This window comes from Photinus pyralis, unplaced genomic scaffold (assembly GCF_008802855.1).
Source record: "Photinus pyralis isolate 1611_PpyrPB1 unplaced genomic scaffold, Ppyr1.3 Ppyr1.4_LG7, whole genome shotgun sequence".
In the NCBI taxonomy this organism is placed as follows: domain Eukaryota; kingdom Metazoa; phylum Arthropoda; class Insecta; order Coleoptera; family Lampyridae; genus Photinus; species Photinus pyralis.
Genome location: NW_022170738.1, coordinates 28,656,820 through 28,683,720, shown reverse-complemented (window position 1 = coordinate 28,683,720; position 26,901 = coordinate 28,656,820). Strand labels below are relative to the sequence as shown.

At 36.3% G+C, this 26,901-nt stretch overlaps 1 protein-coding gene across 2 annotated transcripts; it reads right to left on the bottom strand.

The window, feature by feature from the left end:
* Nucleotides 1–16,285: 16,285 nt before the first annotated feature.
* Nucleotides 16,286–17,936, bottom strand: LOC116177070. 2 transcript variants are annotated; one of them, XM_031495934.1, is made up of 4 exons: nucleotides 17,221–17,936; nucleotides 16,966–17,100; nucleotides 16,548–16,917; nucleotides 16,286–16,496 (listed from the first exon to the last, which is right to left on the bottom strand). In XM_031495934.1, exons 1-3 carry the CDS (start codon nucleotides 17,597–17,599, stop codon nucleotides 16,568–16,570), a joined length of 864 nt encoding a protein of 287 aa, XP_031351794.1. In that variant the 5' UTR covers nucleotides 17,600–17,936; the 3' UTR covers nucleotides 16,286–16,496; nucleotides 16,548–16,567. The 2 variants fall into 2 exon arrangements, with proteins under 2 accessions (XP_031351794.1, XP_031351793.1); XM_031495933.1 differs by having other exon boundaries at nucleotides 16,966–17,936.
* Between the last annotated feature and the right edge of the window lie 8,965 nt (nucleotides 17,937–26,901).

Below are 26,901 nucleotides of genomic sequence, written 5' to 3'. Positions count from 1 at the left end.
ATTAACGGTTTGAGTCGATATTTTGTTATTTGGAATTAATTCGGTCATTAAATGATTAAAAAATTCGATGTATCGATTAAAACACCTACCAAGGTATCTTAAAGCGCTGATCGATTATTTATTATCTAAATAAGGTAGGGGAAAAAGTCAAATCACTTTCCGTATGATACTTTTTCACTATGATCAAAAATTTTCATAATCTTAGGTTGAAAAATAACTTCCAAAAGAACACGCTCCACTTCAATCGTGCCGTCATCGATCACTTGAACGCTACTTTCCCCAATCGTTGGATCGGAAGAGGTGGTCCAGTAGCATGGCCATCGAGATCGCCCGACCTTACGCCACTAGATTTTTTTTTGTGGGGGCACCTGAAAAATTTAGTGTATAGCGAAAATGGAATAATCGATTCGGTGGAAGAACTGGTTGCTCGCGTGATGGCAGCTTCAGAAGTTATTAAAACCAATCCTATGATGGTGTTGAAGTCGTCAAATTCTGTTCCAAGGAGATGCAGATTGTGCGTGGCTGCTGGCGGTGGCATTTTTGAAAATGTTGCATAAGCATATCGCTTCATTTTTGGAAGAAGTGAAGTCCGTTACTGATCACTAAAAACAAAAAAAGTTCTTTTCAGAACTGCCAAATGTTTTCTAGAAAAAATGAACCGTGACCTTTAAGATTATCTTCAACTGAATAAAACACATGCGAAATTATGGCTTACTAGTAGGCTTGGGACACTTCGCGACCCGAAGGACCAACATTCAAATGAGTATAACTTTTGTTTGAAAAGGTATTTTAAAAAACTGTTCGACAGTTTTGTTCCTTAACTCGTTTAGTATGTACACAACAAATTTCGTGGAATTATCTCTATTTTCGTTGTCCCGCCAAGAATTGCAGTGGAACTTTTTTTTTCGAATTTTCAAAAACTAATTTCAGATTCGTGATTTTCATGTTAAAAAACCCCCAGATACCAAATTTCGTCGAAATCAGAATTTTTTTTTGCACCCTAGTTTAGGGGTGCGCCCTTTAGGGGTAGGAATTTTGAAAAAAAAATTGCAAAATCGGAAAGAGCATACCCAAAAACCTATTCAAAGACATGCCACCCGACTTTGTAACTCTTATGGTTGCTGAGAAAAAAATTAAAGAAGAAATGCAGATTTCAACACTCTTTGGGGGGTGGCTCCCAAACGAACCACGTTGGACCCTCGGTTTATTTGGAAAAAGTGCTTGTTTTGATGCCCTCTACAACCCGATTTTTTTTTTTCGAACGGTCGTGTAACACCCTGTATATAAAATTTTGTATTGAAAACGATTTTGGGTAAAATTTCATACAAAACTCGTCAGTAAAATGTCATTGTCTGACTGGGACCTCGCACTTCAATATTGCCTCCCCAGTAATGTATCATTTTCCGGACTTTTATGTAAATAACTATTTGTTGATGGTTGGCTGTGATCTAAAACTGAAACACGGCACCCCTTCAAACTATTCATTTAACGGGATACTAACTAGGGATTCCTGTTAAAAACTTACAAATTAGGTTTACTCTTGAGTTTACTTTAATAATTTTTTTCACAAAGAATGTCTGCGAACATTACCTTTTATACATATCCCTCTACAGAAATCATGAAAATTGATGAACTTATGCCGTTCCTGATCGAACTGATTGAATACGCCAAACGTTATTAATAACAGACAGTTTTTTTTTAATTTGTCTGATCCTGATTTTTTGTTTTTTCGGATTTTTAAAAAAATTCTATCAATTTTTCGAATATTTGCCTAATTTTTCGGCATTTGTATTGTTGTCTAACCCTATTTTTATAGGTGCCCCCCCTCTCCCTTAGGGAAATTATTCATTGTTCAAAAATGTTTTGGAATTTGGAATTTTCCACATTTACAACAGTTCAAAAAATTTTATAATTGACATTTACAAGGCGTTATTCAATCATCAGCGTCATCAGTGTATTATGAAGTCACCACTAAGTATGTTTACGTAGCATCATGTAATCCTTTAATTATTATACCTTATTCAAAGATGCAACAAATGGTATGTTGGCAGCCATACAGATAGTGCTGCTTGGGGGTATCATTTGTGATAATGACAGTCTTGCTGTCGAAACGCATTCGAGCTTTTAATATATTAATGTGGTTTATTGATGTCTTTGTTTTACTTTTCCAACTTCAACAGCCACAAATAGTTCCAGTGCTTCCAGGTGTAACTGCATCAATGTGGCTTGTTGCCACATATCTAAATAATTTTATCTGCTTAACCTTTTTCGCCAATGTGTCGGTTATAGTGTTGTTTGAAATATAAAACGAAATGGTAGGGAAGCAATCATAGTACCGTATGCCCATTTTCTAATGCCGCCTTATCAGCACCATACCGTATTGAAGGTTTGTTTCTGACATAACAAATTTTTAGGCTCGAAACTAAAAGTATTACCTACTACGAATACACCATGCTGCATGGAATTTAAGGAAACAAACCTTGCAACAATCTCCAGCAATTTCACTTTTAATGCATGATTTGGAAACTCAACATTTTTGTGTAGTTGTACTTTAGTCCAGGACGAATTCGGCACGTTTTCCAGTAAATTCGCATTGTCCATAATAATCAGCAAAAGCAAAGGAAAAGCAAAAGCATAAGTATAAGTATAAGTAAAGTAAGTAAAGCAAAGTAACCTAAATTTATTTCCCACATATACACATTAAAGAATCGATACTATCGACCTAATGAAATAAGATGATAAATAATAAAATAAATAATAAAATATCCTCTTAGCAAACGTCATGTGTATATCCGAGCCCTGTATACAGGCGTAGGGAAAGTACTTGCTATCTTTGCCAGTTGTATTTTATTGATAGTTATAAAACTGGTTGAGATATGGGGTGGAACGGATTTTACTCATCTTACCAAACTAGAGTCGCTGCAATTTAAGACACTAAAATTAATCCGTGCAATGTAAACGTGAACTACAAATTTCGATTGACAGGTAACCTGAAAATAAAAAAAAACCTTTTTTACTAAAGGTTCACTCAACTGCTAAAAACCTTTTCCTTTTATGGTAAACCAGTGACCAAGCAAGTTGCAGTAAACATTTCCCAACTACTCCATCCAGTACACATTTCTCCGGCCCATTATAATCTAGATTCGTAGAGTGATAAAATTAAAAAATAATTGTTAAATACAAAACAGGCAAGCGAAGGGGTATTTACACTTTGATAATTTACATTAGACGCTCGCACATTTCATCGCAGTTTAGTTTCACTTACAACATAATTGTCGTTAACTGGATTCATAATTTCTCAAAGGCTTAATTTTAGCAAAGAGTAGTGATTTTCGCCATTTACGTTATATTCTCTTTGATTTTAGTCAGTGATAATTAATGTTAATGCATCTACAAAAGCTTAACTTTAACACAATTCATGTCCATATTCGATCAGATGTTGATATTTATTCGCAAACGCAGATTTTTAGGAATCATAAAAGCTTGTGTTAAGTTTTTAATGACTAACGAGGCCAATAAATTATACAGGTTTAAAACGTAATTGGAGGACGCGCATTTTCTCAACTACCTATTATGGAATTCGCAACACAGTCGCATTTTTGTTTAGTGCACGCATCATGACTAGTATGAACATTTATTTGCGGTGAAACTGGGTCCCAAAATATCACTCCCTTAAAAAAACGGATATTGTAACAGTTTATTTTCGCCTTACGCAAACACTTGCATTTGTTTTATGGGCACCATACCGTACGTTATTGTTTGGTATTCTCTGGCATACTTAAATTGTAACTCTCGTTACTGGCGCCACCTGTTGGTGGGATTTTTTCGCACAGGTGACCATTTCGTACTTTAACTTCCTTTTCCGGAATTCATTAATTCTATGGCAAGCAAGCACGCTTTAAGGCAGTGTCCAGCAGTTTAAAAAGTGAAAAACCATGTGGTCGTAAATGCAACATTTAATTAGCATAACTTCGGCGATTAAACATAATATGTATTTTTTGATTCCAATTGAATCGGACGGGTTTTCTGAAATTTTCTCAGAGTGGCGGAGTTTTATGTGATTTTTTATTGAGTACGTGAGTACGGCTATTATGTATACCGCGTGGTACGGCATTCATTTAGGAATGTTGCTGAATATTGCAAATTGTTGCACTACCTTTATTGATTTACGAGTAGCCCTCTTATTGGATTGAGGTATGTGGGGCACTATGCCACTAGAGTTGTTACATAAGGTATGTGGGGCACTATGCCACTAGAGTTGTTACATAATTGATAACTGTAAACGTACTGATGCGAATTACGAGTGGATCAAGGCCCTTCAGGCATTAATCAGTTAATTAGATACCGACCCATGTGACTTGGGAATTTCGATTTACTCTAGATTTTTCAGACTGAACGTTGGAATTGAGGTCGCTACTTGGCGTTATGGGCGATGCGAATTTTTGCAGGGAAGTAACTGCGAGTTTTATTTGAAGTTTAACGTAATCTTGGGGAATTCACGGGAAATATTTCGTCTTGAGAGTGAAATTTAATTTCATTTATTGATTTGATTTTGGATAAAATTGATAAATTGATATTTCGTTACTGGATTTCATTGTTATTTCCCTTATATTTCCCAGTTTATTCAGGGAGAGTTAAATTTGAGATTAAATTGGGCGACGTTCAACCAAACGTAAATGGCAACGAAGCACTGTACATTATATGACCACAACTAACCATCGCCGCGATCCCTACAACTAATATAAGAGTAATTAAGTAGCTATTGATCCCCTTTGTTAATTACTAGGGAAGTGAAATATTACGCTCCGTTTCCTTTGACTGCTTCCTCGCATTTCAGTTGTGCATAGGTACGCCCTACATTTTTTTAGCGTTACACACCAATATAATCAGCAATTCCCCTCTCTGGAAAACACTTAATTCAATTCGTGACATTTTAAATTAAATTTGCTACCAGTTAGTTACAACAAAATGAACAAATGAACTCATTTTATATCAAAAATTTTGAAATCCTGAATACAATTAACTGCCCCTCTATACAGTTATCACGTCAATTTCTCGTTCATTCAATATTCGCACTTTGAATAATGCTAATTTACATTGCATTGTTATTCCAAACTTCGACAGTGTGGGAGTCATAAATAATGATGCTGCAAATTACAATTTAATCTCTATAGATATGCGTTATACTGGTTATACAGAGTATCTGCGGTATAAAAATACGCATTGCTCTGTAAAATCTCGTATCAATTAATTCGCTGTTATCAATTAATTAAATGCAATGGCTTTCACGTTCTATTATTTGAGGTAGGTATTCTGCCCCGACACAGGGCTGTAGGTATAACACGGCCTCTAGTTTTCCTTAAAACGGAATGTTGTAATGCCCTTCTGGTTTCCAAATAAGGCAGATAGGATTTACCTGGCATGCGCGCCTTAAACGGAATCTTCCGAGCAATTCGAACTGTAAGAATAAAAAAATTCAGTAATTTTCTAATTCAGATTTCGAATAAAATCTTTTAAAAATTATGCGAATTTTGTCAAGAGAGGGCAGGAGCACTCCGTATATCATTGTAAATAATCTCATCTCATTTGTAAATAACTTCATCACACTAATTAACCAGATTTCCAGCAACTGCTGTAAACCTACAACCTCCATTTGACGGTTGACAGCGCATATCCGGCTGCGTCTATGACAGCGGTGTCACGAGTCGGAGCGATAGGATTACCGGAGAGGAGTTGAATATAATTAATGCTCTTGTTATTAAATACATAGCAATTAAAAATAAACGTTGTCATATCATTGTACTGTACTGTGTCTACGCAATCCGAGTCTACGACGGTCTGCTACCCGAAACCCGCTACGTGCCCAAATCATCCACAATACCAGGAGTAAACGTAGCGGGCGTTACAGAACAACCCCTTATTAAGAGCCAGTTGAATCTTTCGGCAATCACGGAGGACGGTGACATTTCTGTATGACTCAAGTCGACCGACCTAAAAGCACAAACCCGAGCTGCCAAGGGGATCAAAAACAAATTAAAAATTAACCGTTCTGGTGAGAAAAATGAATTAAACGGAAAGCTATCTGGTGACTGAAAAATAAACGGATAATAAAATGCTATGAAATACGATTACGGAAAGTTTGAGAACTATTGAGGGACCCTCCAGAATGAAGAAAGAGAATTTGAAACAATCACCAAAAATGAGAAAAAATCGTCATTAAAACGCCTTTCGGAAACCAAGCTACCATCATCAGCAAACTGCGGGTGTTTGCTGATGACTGTAGCTTTGCGGTCGAAATCTGTTCGATACAAATTTTGTGGTTTGTTTCAGCTTGTTTTAAAATCATTCCTTATCCCACATACCTAATACATTATTTTCAAAATGTATAATTTTTTTCAAATGCAAAATGTACTAGAGCACATTCTCTTATTCTAATTTTTAATTTCCTTATTGTAAGTAATACCAGAAAAGCGCGACCATTAAGCATGAATTAATTTGAATTAACGCGAATTAATTTGAATTAGCGTGAAATAATTTGAAGTAATGTAATATGAATTCATTTGAATTAACGTAAATTATTCTGAGAATTAAAATTAGAATTTATTTGTATTTATATATCTTCCAAGAACCACTAACTCTTGATTATGAGCCAGCCATTTTGACCAAATTTTATAGGTTGGTGCTCGGGTTGTTGTAACTCATAAATATATCCGTCAAGTTTGTGAATTTACACATTTATATATATAAAGGTTGTAACTCCTTCCAATTTTAACCAAATATGACTAAACGTTATGGCGTGTGGAGAGATGGGAAGGAGGGGGGATGAGCGGGAGTCTATTTATTGGAGTTCCGGATATTCGAGACATCTGCACATACGTCATTCGATTCGACACTTCCAGTGCTATCGAATGATATCGGGTCTGCACGTCTATAGGAGGCCCGGACGCTACTTGGCAAACAGTACACGTGTGTCCTCGGATTCGTCTCGTCAAGGCCTGAATTAAAGTGAATTTGAATTAGAGGGAATTAATTTGGGTTTACGTGAATTAACTTCAATTTACGTGAATTATTTTGAATTAATTTGAATTACCGTGAATTAATTTGAATTAAAGTGAAGTAATTTGAAACAGCGTGAATTAATTTGAATTTACTTGAATTAACGTGAATTTACATAAATAAACGTGAATTATTTTGAATTAAAGTGAATTAATTGGAATTTGAATTTTTGGTGTACAAACAAAATAGCCTAACCCGGTTTCAGGCAACCTTTTTGCATTTCAATCGCTTTCTCAGTCCCCTTTCAGTTTAACGTAAGCACTTTGCCTAAGACTATATACTTGTTTCGTTGTGTCGCAAGTACAGTCACTGACATAATTAATGATCCTGAAATCTGAGCAATCAACATATTATATGAGCGAGATAGCCCATATAGAACTTTATGATTATGATAAAATAATTATGTTCCAAGCACATTTTGAACGAAGATGAATGAAACCACCAAGTAGACATTCGCCTGGCTACAGATGAGGCAACCGAAGGTCATTAATCCTGCTAATGGTCGTACATATCAACTTTGTTTACAGTAATCTATAATTCAGTATTCAACTCTCTACTAGTACCTATAAACTCGACAATGAACGCAAGTTGTAAATGTTGTGGTTAGCACTTATGCACCCGAACACGACCATAATTAACTTAGTAGATAAAGACGTCCATTCCATAAATTTACGTAAGCGTGATTTCAGTTAATGAAAATCAAAGTATTCAATTTTTACATGTCACAAACAGATTTGGTGCCCTTTAGTAGATTATTACAGCTAAATTATTGCTTAATTAGCATTTGAATGAACACCGTTTGTGATCTTTAATCAGGTGCAGACATAATACAAAACCATTTTGAGATAGCCAACAGTTACTGTGAAAGACAACCGACCATTAGATCTTTCATGCCATGAATTTCAGTTTTACAAGTACATTCGGTAATGGTAACATAATTAAAACTAGCAGGACGCAACGTGCCAAGCAAGGAATGGAGTAAGTAATGCACAAGAGACCGTTTCTTAGAGTTCGAATCGTGGTCTCTCTTTCTCATGTTTTGAGGAGGGTTTTTAGTGAAATTCACCAAAATGCAAATTGTGGGTGAACGCGACGTCGAAAGCGGGTACCGGCAACGGGAATGTGGTAGCCCCCGACAAGATCGTAGTGATGGTGGAGTCAAAACTTTAAACGCGAATTGCGAGCGAATGGGACATGGGAGGCGGGTACTAACAAAGGGAATATGGTAGCCTTTGACAAGATCTTATTGAGGTTGGAGTCAAAACTGGCCACTAGAAGGCCTGCACGGGTGCTTTGATAATTTTTTAGTGCCTACACGTAAAAATTGAGTATCTTACTGGAATTGAAAATAGTTCAATCATTCAGGGCAATACGAGGGGCAATAGCAGGTTATTTTATATTGTTAGGGAAATAGCGTAATAGGTACATACTGATACATTTGCATAATCGTTAAACCAATGTCCAACAGAAAAGCCGCTGTTTTTAATCCCCTATTCGACGGACGGGCAATTAAAAGGAAATCAATTAAAACAGCAGAATTACTTTCTATAAGAGACACGATTTCCCGATTACGCATTTGCGTAAGACACATTTAGATCAAGTGACAGACTACGCCCTACAGTTACGAGTATCTGATCAAGCAGATTTTTCATAAAACTGTTATACAGTGAATTTTTTTTAAATGCGAACATAGGAGTTTGCATGCAATGTAATTTCCCTATGTTCGATTTAAAAAAAACACATCAATCTATTGAGTAGTTCAAATGAGTAGTAGATACAATTGACAGCTGTCATATTTTTAAAAATACCGCCGTCTAATTTAGTTACGAAATCGGTTAGGTTATTGCTTAGAATGTCAAGGAGGACACTTCGAACATTTATTGTAATTGTTTTCGTTATTTATTTTCTTATTTTCTCCATTTATGTATTGAATAGATCAATTTAGTAGAATACCAGGTGCACATGACCTACAAATAATTGAAGGTTGGTTCACAATGAATTGTGATGTCAGCGCGTGCCATGTGAAGTCAAGTTTTCGTAAGTTTAATAAAAATGTATCCTAAAGTTGCTATGGCCTGGCATGGCTTATTTAAAAAAATCTTACCGAGTGCTCTTCATCATAACGACTATGAGTTGCTGTTCATAGTCACACATGTTGCGCGATTTGGGAATGTGAACCGCGCACATCTCATAGATTGATGTGTTTTTTTTTTTAAATCGAACATAGGGAAATTACATTGCATGCAAACTCCTATGTTCGCATTAAAAAAAAAACTCACTGTATATCAAATAAGGAAGGAAGAATAAAAGGCTTACTGAATGTAGTTTGCTGGGAACATTTTATGTCGAAAACGGTCAATTCGGCTTGCTTACACTGGGGTAGCTGGCATTGCTGAAATAAACCCAATGTGAATCCGTCAATTTCCTTTAAGTGTCGATCAAGTTCACCTGTGAATTATTTTCAAGTTCCTCTAAAATGCTCTTCAAATACTTCTTAAGTTAGTCTAAAGTTCTTATCAAACCCCCTTCCAGCTCTTCCTAAGCTTCCTTTAAGTTCCAAAAAAATTTCTCAATCTTCCCTCAGGCTCGCTCAGCTCGCGGCTCGTAGGTCCCCCGTGTTTATCTCCTTTTATGTTCCAATGCAATTCTTCTGCTTCTTCTATTTATTGAAGTTACTTTAATGTTTACCACTCAAGTTCCTATAAAATGTTTCTCAAGTTCTCTTCAATTTGACTTCATGTTTTCCTCTAGCTTTTCTCATAAGCTTCTCTCAAGCCCTTCAAGTTGTTCTCGAGTTACACTCAAGGTCCCTTCATGTTCTCATAACCTTCTCCTCGGGTTCATCTCAAGTTCTTCGTCACGTCAGGTTCTCCTTAAATTCCTACATGTTTCCACCAAGCAAAAAATAGTCTTTTTGTCGATTGCTGGTTTCTTGTAATCTTGGCCTCATTTACCAAATACGGACGTTAAAAACCTCACAAAATAACCTCTCTCCTCCCATAGTTTAGTTGTTGATGGTCTAAACTTAGACCGACCCATTTTTTTTGTCCATCTGTTTCCTTTAGGTTATGAAGTAGTGTTAAAGCCGAAGTTAAAACGGACCGTTCCCTCTATTGCTTTGGTTTTGTTACACGTTTGTTGCAATGACTATTTGAATGAATTTTTTCCGTTTATTTTGTAATTCATTCATTATAGATAAGATGCTTTGAGTAAGACACAATGTTACATCTGGTCGTTTGCGATAAGGAGTTTTTATCGGACCAAATTTAATTAACGCACGTGTTCTTATCGCTATTCGAAGAGATAAAGTGTTTCCAAGAATGTCACGTTATTTCGGCGTAATAGGGGACGCTTGGCGCGTTCCTTCGAAGCTGGCGTATCCAGTCGAATAAATTGTTGAGGAGTTGGACGACCCTAGTCAGGGAGGTAGTACAAAGGGCCCGAATTTGAGGCCTAAGTACGCGCGGTCCACCCTCCTATCGTATTCCAGAATCCAGATGGTGTTAGAATCAACGTAACGAGGCTGGTGCCTGTCAGCTGTTAGTTTTCGCGGTCGTAAAAAGAATAAAAGTTTGTGGAAAGTGTTAAAAACGGTTTGTTCGTATTCAGAAAAAGTTAGTTCATCTCTGAGTAAACAAAGTAGCGGTCCGACAGTTATCTACTGCTCAAGCAGTCACCGACATTTTTTTATTTATCAAGCCAGTCATTGAGATCGGTTTAATAAAGAAATAGTGAAGTTTCCTGAAGCTGTCAGCGAGTGCTTTTGTGGAGTTAAATGCATCAGAATATCGCAAAACTTGTACGACCAGATTATTTGGATTATTGCGAAAGAAAGTAATTTTAAGATTTTTTAATTTTTAATAATCGCCGCATGCATGCGGGGTAAATTATGTCCAAACAACTTTCTTTCATGGATTTTGTTTTATTTTTGTTTCATACGTTTCGGAATAAATGTTTGTCATTGTTAACAATGAATTGTGTGTTTACTAGAATCCTTTGTGGGACCCGGATAGTTTTTTTTTTCTATTAATGTTGATCATTTGATACTTTATGTTTAGTGCGAGGGTTGCTAGGACATGTCCTGTTTCATAATAATAATAATAATAATAATAATAATATATAGGAGTATACTATTGGCGTAACACATACATAATAGAGTTTAGAGATCCATCACAGAACAGTATTCAAATAAGAAATATCCAGTCATGAAAATAATCACACTTGGAACTTTTTGGGATTGTTGTATACTAACCAAAACGAAGCAAAAAGAAAATATAGTAATAGGAAACCGGATAGGCGCCACTTAGTCTTCAATAAATGTAAAAAAAGAAGAGAGAATACTTACCGAAAGGAGACATATTAAGAGATCCTTGTTCTGGTATTGATAAGCTAAACACAAAATAATTGACAGAGACAGAACATAAACAATAATTGTTATTTCAATCGAAGATCTCAAATTGTTACAAATAGGAAACTGCGATGTCATCAATGTTTTAATTTAGCTCATTTTTTTGGTAAAAAGAGATCAACCCGTAGTGAGGGAAATTATCAATATCAAAACATGCTTCCGCAGAAAACAACGGAGCTGTAATTATTAAATGACTATCAAACAAGTGTAGTATACAATTCGGCTGTATAGAAAACGAGTATGTAATCAAACGTTATATAAAAGAGTCGTCCAAAATAAAAATGATTCTTGAACACTGTTTGTAATAGCTTTGTGAGCTCAGAAGGGCGCTTTCTGCCTTATCTGTAACAGATAACAACACAAACAAAACAAGAGGGAGAGTGAATAGCGCCGCACATAACTATTGCAGTAGCAATGTCTAACGTCTGACACGAGGTCTGACACTAGGGTAAATGGAATACTGAAACCGTAATTATAACTCAATAAGAATCCATAATTTATTTTTCGTTAACTAAACAAAAGCAAGATATCGAAAAAGAATATAAATCGGTAAAATAAAAACATTAACGTAACGTTAACTTAAAAAAACACTACCTGACGATGCAAAAATAACTAAATTTCTATACAACAACAGGTAATCTGTAATGTAAATAAGAGAACACGAGCAAATTCTTCGGAGTGACACAAGTAACGTAAAATTCCTAAATATTTGTTTCGGACTAGGTTTCGGTAATTTTAAAAACTAATTTACAACGCGCAGGTATCTCGTATAATAAACAAATCTGAAGGATAGAAAGTAATCAGACTAACAGAAATGAGTTTCCGGAGTAACAAAAATAGGTAGAGTAAGTAAAATCGGAAATAATCTTCAAAAGATTTAGTTAATATTTGCAGGTAAACAGGAAAAATACCTTTCCAGGTGTAAATTTTTCGAAATAGGTAGTAATAATTTATCACATGACGTAGACAATTCCAATCCCCACTAATATGGCGGGTCCATGTAAAAATGCGATGCCATCCACGTACTGCATAGGTGACAAGCGATATCCAGGTAGATAAGAACGAAAAAGTAATCCAGCAGAGAAAACAATGAGAACTATGAGAGAAGCATAGGTAACACTGATAGAGGACCGAGCCCTAAAGTAATAATCTTTAGGTACCTCATACTAAACATATATTACGAAAAACATCTGCACGACCTCTGGCGGCGAAGCAAAGGATTAGGTAATAACAAATCTACCATAGAAATAACTTACATCTTAACTAAACGGGTTTACAAAGGAAATACATAGATAGCGTCAGAATAGTGAATATAATAAAGTGATTTTATGGAGACAGGTAGAAGCCCACCCGCCATGTTGCATCGAAAATTCAAATTAGAAGTACAATGTTATATACTCGATGCAACATGAGCCGCGATTCGCACCCCCAGTTAGTTCTGAAATCGCATCAGTAGCAACCATACTAAGGAGGCCTGAGGTTAACCCCTTTTATTTTGACTCCAAAACCAATTATGTCATCTTTCAACAAAAGCATCGTCAATTACTAATTAATATACAAGAACAAATTCAACAAACGTATTACACCCCCAAATAAAACAAACAAAATTCCCCGAGCCATCGCACAAGCCGATAACATAAATCATAATTGAATTTTACTTGTGCTTTTACTGCGGAACCTTAATCACATACTTGTTCTTTTTTGTGGACTGGATAATTATAATCATTTACTTCATGGTCCACTGGTATTGAATTACAAAACGGTTCATTATAGATTTCTGTAGATCAACTAAGAAAGGTAAGAAAATTGACTATTACTCATTTTTCTGATTTACAGTTTAAGCTAACTTTCTTACCATATTACTCACACTGCCGGTAGATAAAAAATCAGTAACTTACGGCCTTTTGTGAAAAAAGTAAACTAATAAAAATAATAAGAAAGAATTCCATTCTTTTATGTTTATTGTAACTCCGTCCCAAAGCTACTTCCGTATACCTACTTCCTTCAAATCCTCCGTAGCTCCCTATGTCGAGTGTTTATTAATGATTTCACTCTCCTTACGGACCAATTTGTATACTTAATGGTTTTTTTCTTATTTGCATCGTTCATTGATACCTAAAAAATTAACTTGGCCGTTACGTGACTTAATTATTGCCATCTCTACGCTTTGAATATTAACTATGGTTTATCTCCAATTCGCTATGAACATTTTTATTTCGAAACCTTCCACTTGATTTTCCAAAACATATTGCGAAGTCGTATATTCAATTACTCTTATATTTCAGCATCATGTTACTATAGATAGCTCATCGGTAACTTTTCTTCAAAGGAGTAGATATGATTCTCATTCGGAGTGAAGTGTACTACAAAAGTAATCCACCAAGACGTTTTTTTTATTAAATTTTGTTCATTTTGAGATACTTTGGGAAGTTTCTATATCAATTTCACTTTAGACTAAATTGTTGTATATTGTTATTGTGTGGATATTTCTGACTTTATCCACTGTCAAACTCGGTTTCAGATGACCACTATATTAATCCTCAGGAAACCTACGCAACGCATTATAAGAATGCTTACCCAAAAACAACGTAGCTCTTAATTCCAGATTTTCATCTTTAAAACAAACCTCCGGTCTAAATTCACATTTGAATACCACGGCCAAGTAAATAAACAAACTGTTCCGTTGGCTATGCGAGCAGTGGCTTTACACGTTACTGCTACATTAGCCGTTCTCCGACATTTCAATGTTTGTACACTTAAGTAATTTACATGCACATAATTCCTTCTCTCCCATAATGGTCTTCCAGTATAACATCTGCGTCAGGGTTTATGACAAGTTTGCAGCCTGAACTAAATGTATCATAAACTTGCTATAAATCTCATTGTGGCTACATAAACGTGATGCACTGCCATCGTAAAGTTACACATTGGTGACTTCCTGGCCATCAAACTATCAACTCGTGCCTATTCAAAACCTGTAGGTACGATCGAAACGATTCCTGGTTTTGTTTCAACGAAAGTATTGATCGCATTGAGGGCATTAGTCCTATTTACGTAGTCAATAGTTTGTTCGTCGTGCATTCGAACGTTTTTACCAACATGAAATGATAATAGAGGGTTGTTGCGCGCATTGATTAATTTTTGAGAGGGTGTAATATGTTTTGTGTGCTCAATAATGAAAATTTTGATGTAATAATTCCAAGTTGTGATTTACACGCAAAGAGAAATTTGTCCTTGATTTTGCGTTTGACATTTGTATTAAAAGCTGAATACAAAGGAATGTAATTAAACTGTGTTTCCCTGGAGACAGACACACGATAAAAAATTACAAAAACTGCCACCATCTAATTGACACACAGAATGGGCACGCGATCCTCGCATAAATTTTCTATATGTGGTTTCACAATAAAAATGTCTTGTAGAAAATCTTATAGTATCCAGCTCACGTGTAGTGATTCCTCGTTCCAAATCGCTAAGCCCATTGATTGATTTCTAAAGCTATTTGCGTGTACTGTAGCTTGTCACTAGTGATTTATGAGTTACGATTTTTGTACTATTAAGTGTGTTTGTGTAATTAATTACATTATTCCGTTTGTTTAACCACGCTGCATAATTTATCATTATAATAATTTCTACAATTGCATCGTGTAGGTCGCGTTCTTCCATGAAAATCTTCGCCTCAAGGAAATATAGGGATAAAAATAAAACAATAAGATTTAATGAATAGGTTATTATATTTTTAATTACTCCACTGGAAAAAAATATACCTAAGTAAATGAGGATGAGGCAGTTCAAACACGATCGTTCAATTTCAAATAATCCTGCGCTTACATTTCCATAACTTTTTTGGTTTCTTTTGCTCGTATTTTTGTTTTTTTTAGTTCCTCTTGTAATCTTCTATTAATGTCTTTAATATGCTTTGTTATTTCTTCCTCAAACGACTTTTGTTTGGTTTCTGTTTTGTATTCACTATGATTTGTTGACCGACTCGCTCCATTCTTCCTACGTCAATTGTTCTTCTTCTTCTTCTTAATCACCTTCTTGATCTTAGTGATAGATGTTTGATAAGGTTGTCCAGTTTTTTTTCTTCCTCAGATTGTATGTTCATAATTGCTTCCTAGTTTTCTCCTTTCGTTGGTGTTGAGGTAGTGAAGATCTTCTTCTAGCACTTGCATTTCCGGACTGTGACTTTGTAGGGATGGACGTTAAAATACAAAGGGAACTGCTTGCTAGCTTTCCAGATGAAATTCTGGTAACGGTTTCGTATCCGGGGGGTATCGTATTTTTCGAAAAAAAATTTCAGAAAGTGTAGGAAATGGGCTGTTTTTGAAGAAAATGATAGAATTTTTTTCCGCAAATGGCCCATTTTTTCAAAAAAAAATAAAAAAGTTTGGAAATGTCGTGGTAGCGGGAAAAAACTTTACCTATTGCGCAATAGGTGGCGTATGCGTTCATTTTTCAATAATTTTAATGTAAGATGTTTAATTATCGAAATCCTCTTCCCGACCTAGGCACAGATCAAAGTGAAATATCTTGATTAGCTTAATATCGCTACTTTTGTTTGACTAATTGTAATTAATGGCGATGTAGGTGATTTCTTAATAAAACTTGTAACCTAAGCAAGTAGGCAACTTCTTAAGCACACCTGTTTAACACAAGTAGGGCGTGAATTTTAAAGGTGAATTTGTACTTGCTCAATGCAAATTTTAGGCGAGGTTTTTAAAAAAACCTTTAACCTAGAGAATGTTCTTGAGTAAACTTCTTTAACTTATTCTGTACACCGCTAATCTGGTTAGGTAAGGTGTTTAATAAAAATACATATAACCACACTTATTTTATTAAATAACAATACATGATAAACGTACATGTCATTAAGGAAATGGGCTTCCTTTGTCGACTGAACAGCCGTCCAACAAGGACCACGAGGAGGTGTCAACCCGTCCTTGTCGGGAAGGATGTGGAAATTTCGGTAGAAATAGGAGTGGTAAGATGGGTTTACAACAATGTGGCAAGTGAAAACGGAAAAAGGCACCTGTAAAGAATGATTGTTAATAGCCGATTAAAATGAAACGTATTAACTTACAATTTGACGATAATATGAAATCACGGCGCGCTGCTCGGTCCTGCCACTGGCTCCTCGGGATCTTCTCCGATAGGCACAGGGGAAGGTGGATAGAGGTCGGCAGCAGCTCGCATGAATTCATGAATAAGGTGAGTCCGAGGAACTGCACGCTTAAACAAGAATTCCGCAAGATACCCTGACATATGCGCCTCCCTGCGACCATATCGTGGAATTCCTCCTCGCACGTCTCTCCACAGCCTCTCGATGTTTTGGGTGTGCGCGCCTGTGTCGGGATCCACGAAGGTCAAGCTGTGGTTAACGGTGAGGTGACGGAAGCCTTCGGTACCTAAACACTGGTAAGAACGCCAACAATCGGAAACGATTGTGGTGCCTAAAAATATAAACGTTAAAATAAGCATCGCACTCGTCTGCTACGTACCAGGTCGTATGTGGTCTCGTATAAGGTTAAGCAAGGTATCCGTGGTTCGATCTGGAACTGGAACAATGAAAACGTTGCCCGAGCCTCGCTCGTACCCTCCGAAGATCCACTGGCCCTCGATTCTTCTCCCACGGTTGTACTTCCTCTTGCCGATCTTCGCTTCGTCGATCTCAACGGTAACTCCTTCTCCACCTAAAAGAACAGAACGACTTGTTAAATAATGCATACATACCTCTCGACAGAAACTGCTCCAGTCGACGAAGGTCCTGGACGAAACTTGCAGCTCTTCCATGATGAACCTCTTCTTCGGATGGTGAACCAGGAGCCAGCACGCAACGAATCGACACACGGTCGGGACGTCCAGATGACATCCCTCGAAGAAGGTCCCCTTCTTTGCTGTAACAGAGAACGAGCACTTTTTAGTCTTCCTAGTTTTCGGTACTTTCACCTGACGCTGGCATCTAAAACGAAGTCGGGTGTCTTCTCGTGCAAGGTAGCAATCCTTCTCGCACCTGGGGCAGGCGATGGGTCCGGGAAGCACCAGATGATCCTGCAAAAAAGAAATAAGGTCCCGTTCGCGGTGACACAAATCTGAAAAAGAAAGAAGTGTATTAAAGCAGCTCTGACACGCCATGATTGCTTTGAAAAAAGCAGAATACAAACGATAAACGAAGCGAAGGTAAAGCGTCTGTTTCTTCAGCGGGTGCAAAGCGAAATGGCGTCTACTGCAACGTAGTGGCCGCTGGGTAGGAATTGCACCTGCGCACACTATTGATTTATTTGCACACAGCGCCACCTTAATTTTTGTAACGGAACATTGTATAAAATTTGTTATTAGCTATTATTTGTTATAAACAATTGCGGTGGGTTTGGTATGGTTTTTTAGTATCGTGGGACCCCCCCTTTGACCCCTGTGAAATTTGGTTGAAATCGGTGTTACCCCCCGGATAGTAAACTATTACCGAAATTCTTTTCTTTGTTGTATATTCGCGTCAAGTAAAACAGGAATTTATTTATTAACGAAGCGGATCTTATTGTTTTCATTACCGCACTGGAAGAAGAAAATGCCTGTTGGTAAATAAGGATGAGGCAGTTGAAGTGGATAAATAAAGCACATTCGTTCAACTTCAAATAAATTTCATTAGATACCTATGGTCGATATGGGCGCACGTTGGCCTTTAGATCTGTGCATTTTCCGAGTTCAAGGTCATTAGGTTCTGTTTATCAGAAATAAGTTGCTTGAACGGTCTGTTCATTAAAATCAGATTTGTTTCACGGCTCATTCTGCTTTAGAATCGAATTTTTATTCTTCCAGACTTACAACTCTTCACTAAACCGTTCCAACTTATAATTTCTTAATTTACGTATAATACACTCGTCACATATTTTATAGTTTAAGTACCTGCCGCATATTTCTTCACTTAACTCATACTTTTTCCCAATTTCTTGACACTCATCGTTTCCCGCTTTGTGTTCTGCGTCAAATTCCATCCCCGCTACAGAATTGGCTATGCCATCGAATTACATTTTACTTCAGTGACCTTGATTTTGTTCGAGTTCAGGTAAGAACCACCCGTTTTACCTTGATTTTTGAATCGACTGTACATTGGCCCGTATGAATAAAAGTAAGCAAATGCTTATACTTGCAAAATTCAAAGTAAATACTCGCAAGTGCTCCTTCGCACTGGGCGACTTAGCAGCGCTTCTAAGCAGAAGGACAGGACGCAGTGCAGCGCTGCTAAACCATGCTAAACAGACCAGTATGAAGGGGCAGTTACGAATATTTACTTTGAATTTTGCAAGTATAAGCATTTGCTTACTTTTATTCATACGGGCCATTGTTTTGTTTCATCTTCAAGTATGCCCTCTATTTCACCTTCAAACTGGACCTTCAGTGTTTTTAAATCGGTCGAGTACTGCCTTCGACCTTAAAGGCACACAGAACTCGTGTCTACGTTTGACTTTTAGTGACCTTTAGGTTAGACAACAACCACGATCGAATGACCTTCAGTGACTTTTAGTTTAGACCACTACCACGATCGGATGACCTTCAGAGAGATTCACTTGGTGCAGTTCCATGTTCTATGTTTGTGGCCGGAAACGGGTTTGTTACACGCACCCGACGCTGCTAAATAGACATATTCCTACTGAACAGAGCTGTTTCTATGGAACAGATCTGATTTTCACGAATAGCGCTGTTTCCGTCGATAAACATAAGAACTGAATCGAATGACATTGAGCTTGGCGCTTGCGCTGATCAAAGTGAGCTACAATTAGCCTCGTTTACCTACTAATTTCGTACTAAATTTCCTGTCTGTTTCGACGCTGCTTATATTTTCGGCGATGATTCTATAGACTGTCCGTGCAGAACGCAGCTGAAGGGTTAATTTGAATTCCAATTCTCAGGTCTCAGCTGTTACTGATGTACAACAAGCGGTAGAGACACCGTCGTTGACCACAGTACCAAGCGAGGCTGACTTTAGAAGCAGCCCCGAAACCAACATCAAACCACTTTAATTGGGCAAGCCTTCTTTCTTTCGCGAAATCTTCGGCTGCAGCGCTCATCATTTCCCTAGCTCTTCCGCCACTGGCATTCGGACTAGGCGCCATTCCCGTGCGCTCTTCAAATCCTTTATATATTGTTATACGTGCTTATATTGTAAATAGTCATTGACGTAAATAGCTTGTAAATATAGTTTTGTTGCCGACCACCACTTTCAATTCGGTAACACGGCGGGGATTCTATATCCGGTCCGTGCAAGGTACTGCTGTAGGGAGAACCAATTTTACTCGAAGTGATATAGCCGTGACCAGAACGCATATAGAACTCCAGGTGCCCAAACATTAAACTTATTTTTTCACTACTAGCGTCTGATGACATGATTATTAACCTTTTTTCCACTTGTAAAGTAGGCTTTCTCGACATTTATTCAAAGTGGTTAATCATGTGGACATTATTAACTAGTAGTCAATAATGAGAACTGTCACGCTGTCACTTTTAGAAAACACAACCCGAAATTTCGCTCAATAAACGTTTGGACAAGTTATCTAAAATGAATAATAAAATTGCCACCATCCGCCATTTCCAGAGAAATTACATACCTAAAATTATCACATTTTGAAAAAATTCGAACGAAATTACTCTGAAAATATCTCAATGACAGAACAAAATACGGCCTGTTTGACTTGTACTTCTACGTACTTGATTGACTTGTTAAATTAATAAACAAAAAATTATGTCCAACCGTTCACTTTCTTATCAATATAATATGTTAATTTAGAGGACTTCAAGTGCTAGTAGTGAAAAAAATAGTATATATGTACCACGGTAGAGAAGTCTATTATTGCCTTCGCACCTTACACCCCTCGGTGCAAGCGCCTCGAGATGTAATCTTGGTGCTCAGGCAATAATACTGTACTTCTCTACCTTGATATATAATGTACTATTATTATACCTGAATCACAATCTCCGTTTTAAACACTCAAATGCGTGCGAAAAAAGGCCTTTAAAACACACGTGCTTTAAAGTTGCTAAGTAACGATACTTCAAGTATGACTTTTGAAACTGTCATCTGGATGAAATAAAAAATCCTCTTAGGTCGCTTTCTGTAAACGCAGAACATTTCTTTGGCTTTTGTACCTATCCTTTGGTTGAAGCTTTCACAAACGCGCGTAATTTAGGGTATGCTTCCAAATCTGTTCCACTTTTTAATCGCAGCACTGCTTTAAAGTTTTGAATGAATGCACCAAAATATAGAAGATTTAAATACCTTTGACATTTCCTTCATATATGCCAGCATTATGGATGCATTTAAGACTGTATTCGTAAGTAACTTTCCTATTCATCCATGGAAACAACTTTTCATATTCTTTATAATAGGCTTTACTGGAGTTGGATTTTACACCTACCAACGTTTGTTTAGATTTTACAACAATCGATTTAATGGGCGGTGTATTATCTTTTTTAACGGAAATCGTTTAATTCACAAAGACGATGATAAGCAAACGTCAAGTGACATTTCCATGGCAATCGTGAAATTACGAACACCCAGCCCACTTAATTAGACACGTATTCGAGTATAACGTCAATATGACTTCATTGTATTCCCTATTTTTAAATTATACTGCAGGTATAATTAAAAATACTATAAGATACACGTGTATAATTAGTCTTTAAAGCACTTGCAACGTTAAAGGCACTCCGCTTTGCGTCGTGCCCTTAAACTCGTTGCGCGTGCTTTAAAGACTTGATTATACACTTGTATCTTAATATACTATTTCTGCAGTGTTTCTTACAATATCCATAAAAGAATGACCCAGGGAGACGATGTTCTTTTCAAGTCTAAACGAACCCAAACCAAAGATTTTAGTGATACCCATTAATTGTGGAGTTGAACTTTAAGTACAGTGCGATCAATATTGAGTTGCTGCGCCGCTTCAATAAATTATGACGTTAGTAATCATTTGCCGCAACAGGCCTGGTGCACCAATACTAAAACATAACCTTAAAGTAAACTTTTGACGTTTAACCATATTTAACCTAAATCAACGATTTAACCACCTTGTAAGTTTCCAAATTATGTGGAACTACACGAATAGCAAATTACTACAAAAATTGAAACGATTTTATTTCTTTTACAACTCGTTAATATCGAAGTAATTGGATAAATTACCTGCACACTATAACAACTGTTCGAAGTGCTTGCCACCATTATTAAGACAGGGATCCACTCTTTTCTTCATGTTTTCGAAGACGGCATGTAAGTGCTGTTGCGTAATGTTTCAAACGGTAGCTTCTATACCTGCTCGTAATTCGGCAATGGTGTGTAAACGGTTTCGAATACGTTGCCATCTCGTAAATTTGCATGCAATAATTTACGGTTACTTTAAAGGATAGAAGTACAATTTTCTCCAGGCAATAGCGTCACACGTTCCGTATGAGATGCCCGTTAGTGGGACACATTGTCGCAGCTGCTTTTTCCGACTTTGCTCAAGACGAGCAAGAGCATCTTTTACAACCTCCTTATTAGCAATCACTAAGCGGCCAGGTGACTTCCCAGAAGCAAGACTTCCTGTATGTTAAACCGCTCAAGTAAACGATGAGCATTTCGGCGTATATTTTTGTAATCCTCGTCATGGTTGACAATCGTTTATCGAAACTCCTGTATACACAAACGTATCGAGTACTCCCAAACTCCACTTTCGTCTTTAGTCCCATTACGGAAACAGGACAGCAAACGCATCTTATTCTCTTCTAAAGTAAAAGGCTTGTCGGAGTAAACCTATTGCCTATTACACGCTACAACTAAAAAAAACGTTTGTTTGTAATTTACAAGTAATTTACCCACCTTGTAAATATTCGAAAGAAACTGGTAGTCTTGAAAAAAGCCGTTTTGAAAGGGACGAAAGTATTCTAATAAGAATCACAAATCATGGTTTTGGTTTGTGAAATTATAGGTTATGTTTTGTATTGGTACACATATACCTGGTTGCGGCAAATGATTACTAATGTGATATTTTATAAGAGCGGCGCAGCATATGATTATTGATCTCCCTGTACTTTAACGGCATTTGTATGGGGTAAATTTGCAAAAGGCGCGAGGGCGTTTTGCTTATTGAATAGATGGCAAAGGGAACCACAATTTTCGAGCATTTCAGTTTTTACATTCCCAGTAGATACATCTCGTTCAGGCATGCCAATGGCCCTTTGTGAATACTCTCCTTTGACACTCAAAGAGGAGGGCGGTTGTTGGTAGAAATTAATTCTTTTCGCTGAGACCTTTCATTACAGTATCAAAATACAACCATATTTGGTACTCCGTGTAATTAATTTGCATATGGATTATCGTAGAGTTACTCTCTCCAGTCAGTTTTCTCCACGCCTCGGATATGGAGCATGGCACGTAAGGACTCAGCAGTGAAATATGCCAGAAGTACTACAATGAAGATCTTAATAATCTACGATTTAAATTAAAATTGAGCAGTGTAACAAGAATTGCGCAAAAATAAAAGCTCTAGGTGCACTTATTGAAGTATTCGATACACTTTGATCTTGTGAAATTTAAACTGGAATTAAAAAAAGTCGTATGAACAGTTTTGCTATTGTTGGGAAACTTTTTCTAATTTTTAGCGAGGTTAGTAACGCAGCAAAGCGAATGTCTACAACTTTTTTTTTCTGTTCGCCTGTCGTTGATATGTGTCCCAACTTTAACGCATCTGGATATGTTAAAGCGGGAAACTTGTAATTTTATTCTTCTGTTTTTATGAAAAAGCGAGTTTCTCGTAAAGCATTGTAACTGATTGCCGCAGTGTAGGAATAAGGCGGAAAAAGGATATTGCAGAGAAATATACGTATTAGGGGCCTTGCCTTGCAGATATGTACATATAAGATTTATTCAATACATCACTCATTACAACTAAGGGTGTAGTGAGTCACTTGTGTGTGTGTGTGGTTTAAATTAAGTTTAACCACTACACAAACAGGAACAAAAGTTCGTCCAAAAACTGCCTAATCCGAAATTGAACACTAAACGCCTACCACACACTTATGTACTTCATTATCATTTTCCAGGTAAAATGTAAATACAATAAATGAAATGAATAAACTTATGAAAAATAATAATAAAACTAACTAGTCATAAAAGATATAAGCCTTGTGCAACAATTTCAAGACGTTTATCTTTTCACGTAAACAAGGATGACACCTGGACACTTCAATGTTAAAAATCATTCTTAAACTGCTACCACATGCCTTATCGCAACAAAATTTCTCGAATTTTTAAACATAAAGCTTTTTGGCACATTACTTGATCGGGTTTTATAAAATAAATTTCAAACGTAATAATTTGATTTACTAATTACAAGGTTATCAATAACGAATTCAAAAAATTCTAAATAACATATGCGAGTTTTTCCTTCTCCCATTTCCCTTCAGTTTCTTCACATTTCTCGTGATATTTATATTGAATCTTTCTCTTCAATAGTTTCAGGAAATCAGGAAATATATAACGAGGCAATCAACAACAAACGGTAACACGATGGCAACGGCAATATTACAACGCAATAGAACAAGTGTTAATAAAAGAATTTTTCCAATGCTATACAAATTAATGTGTCATTTATAACTACTATAGTACCACAAATTCGTTTCAAGAGGAAGGAATCGGTTATTTTATTGAAAAAAAATTCCTGTAAAACTTTACCTGTCAATCAATCGAAACCATCTCATATAAGAAACATTCATATAAAATATGTCGTATTCGGCGTACGAAAAAAAAAGGTTAGAGGGCCGAGGGCATATTTTCAACCCAATCTACTTCACCAGGTGTCACTTCCATTAAATTTAAAATGCGGAAATCGAATTTTCGACTTTCCCTTATTATCAGTTTTGTCTCGTCCTACTTCAAATACGACGGGTCGCTCTTTACAAATTTCCCAACATCACTGAATGGCCAAGTTTAACTTTCATGGCAACCCATTTAATTTTTTCATTAAGCTCTGACTTTCGTTTAACATTTTCATTGCAAAAACGACTAAAACTTTTGCTCACGTGTTTAATTTACCGCATACACCTTTCGTTTTACGACGCCGGCGCCGGTTAATTTTAACTTTAACGTCTTACAAAGTTTCCGTTGTGATGCTGGCGAAAAATGTGAAGAACATTGTAAGTAAAGATAGTCTATTAATTTATGTTTTCATTCCTCAAGATTGTGTATTTGTTTCCGAACTAGGTAATAGTTTCATTCAAACAGTTGTTTGATGCTTAACGTAGCGCAGCATTTCAGCGTAATTAACCTGGTCGCCCAGTATTACCCACACCTTGTTGAAACTTGAAACTTTGCCATATGCCTGGCGTCGCCGCCTCTCCCAGGATTTAGTCAACTGTCGTGAGGATGCGTCCCTGGTAGGCACTCAGAATTGGGTCCGATCGGATTATAGCATTTTTTTTTAAACTTCTTTTTTCGTTGATGTCGCACTGTGCTATTTCGCGTACCGATCGATACAGTTGAGTCATACCGTACTGATGTGTTTATATTCTATAAACCTGGGTTTCCGTTATCATATATCCGTCAATATTGATCATATTCGAAGTCGCGGGGGAAAATATAGTAACAATATTGTTGGTGCTTAATAGTTTTTAAGCATATTTACTCTAATAAAACAACTGCAAACGCTAACCTTTTTTATTCAAAGAAGGTTACATGTGAACTCAACTTCTTACGTCTTAGGGGCGAGTATGAGTAGTAGATTTTCAATAGCAGACTAATAAAAATTCAAGGTTGACGAATTAAGTGCTTAGGCTCTTAAAATTCTAGTTTGTCTGTCTCTTCACGTTAAGATTACAGAATTCCTGTGAGAAACTCCAATCCTGAGACCACAGAACGTTGTTTCTAAGAAAACTACTTACAGTGATAATGTATGAATGCTTTTTAACTTTTAATCACTGTACAACAAATATAAAATATTGAAATGTCTGTCAAAACTTCAGGAGTAACGCTTAAAAACGAATAAATCACTAGTCACTGAAAATGACATCAACAGGACACATATTATTTACATGGATAGACGATTTTTGAATCACACACTAGGCTTTCCCAAATTACACAAGACTCTAAATTTACTGGGTTCGTAAATACACGCGACAAACTTTTTAAAAATAATTACGAATTCAATAAAAATTTCCCGCACATTTCATAATTAATTCAAAATTAAGTACGGCTTCACATTGTTTTGTAAAATGTCCACACTTCCCAAAACAAAATTTCTTACAGTCCCCGTAAAAACATTGCTATTTGGTTATTTGTTGCACTTAAATTCCCCTTCAATTCCTACCGTTAATTTGTCTATTTCTTCTTAATCATTTATGAAAGAAACCTCCGCTCTTGGATCAACTAAAGCTACTGTTAATTTACCACATATTTTTGCTTTAATAAAATGTAACACATCATTAAAATCCTTATTTACCTTTCCAACGGTGTATTGAAAATCCCGTTTATCAACCTCCCTTCCCTGGTCTATAACTAATAAAAATTCTATTTTCTATTACCCCCCTTATATCTTCCCTATGCTTCTTGCGGTTGCAGTACTCAGTTTCATTAGCCGCCCTGTAATTATACTGAATATTTCTCCCACATGTAATAAATCTGAAAATCCATATGATATGATATAAGGTATGATGTATGATGTATGATGTACGATGTATGATATATGATATATGATATATGATATATGATATATGATATATGATATATGATATATGATATATGATATATGATATATGATATATGATATATGATATATGATATATGACATATGACATATGATATATGATATATGATATATGATATATGATACATGATACATGATATATGATATGATGCGTTCATTGCCCAACGGAATCAAGTTCCCATTAAAGGACAATTATTAATTATATATAATACAGAGGAACCCACAGATATATGCTTAATATCATAACCACTAACCTACTAAAAACAAAATTTAAGCGGGAAATTATGGCTGAATTACGGTGACAATCCAAATCATATGTGATATAACCAATATCATGCCATTATTTTGTAAATACCGACCAATGATTTGTCGGAAATACCACTCGGAAGACTTCGTTCAAACTTCGTTCCGTTTTTTAAAATTCGTAGTTACATTTTTAAATTTCATAGTTTGTGCAGTAAAACTAAATCAGATATAAGTGATTTTCATTAACAGTTCGGGAGTAAAATTAGTTTTCATTTCAGTTCGAAAATTTCCGGAAATTGCAAACCCACTCGTTATATTATATATGACACTTTCTGCCATATCTATTACAATTATTACCGTATTCTCCATAAATGCGCTCCTAAATTCCTTAAAAAAATTATGGGGTGCGTTTTCTTCTCTACTTTTTTCACATCACCTCTTAAACCTGCCATTTAATATTTC

Bases quoted from the DNA above. Each gene is read 5' to 3' on its own strand.
- LOC116177070 (XM_031495933.1), bottom strand. From the start codon at position 17,599: ATGGCGTGTCAGAGCTGCTTTAATACACTTCTTTCTTTTTCAGATTTG. The intron at 16,918-16,965 runs GTACGTAGCAGA...TTATATTTTTAG, and splicing joins ACGAGACCACATACGACCTG to GCACCACAATCGTTTCCGAT.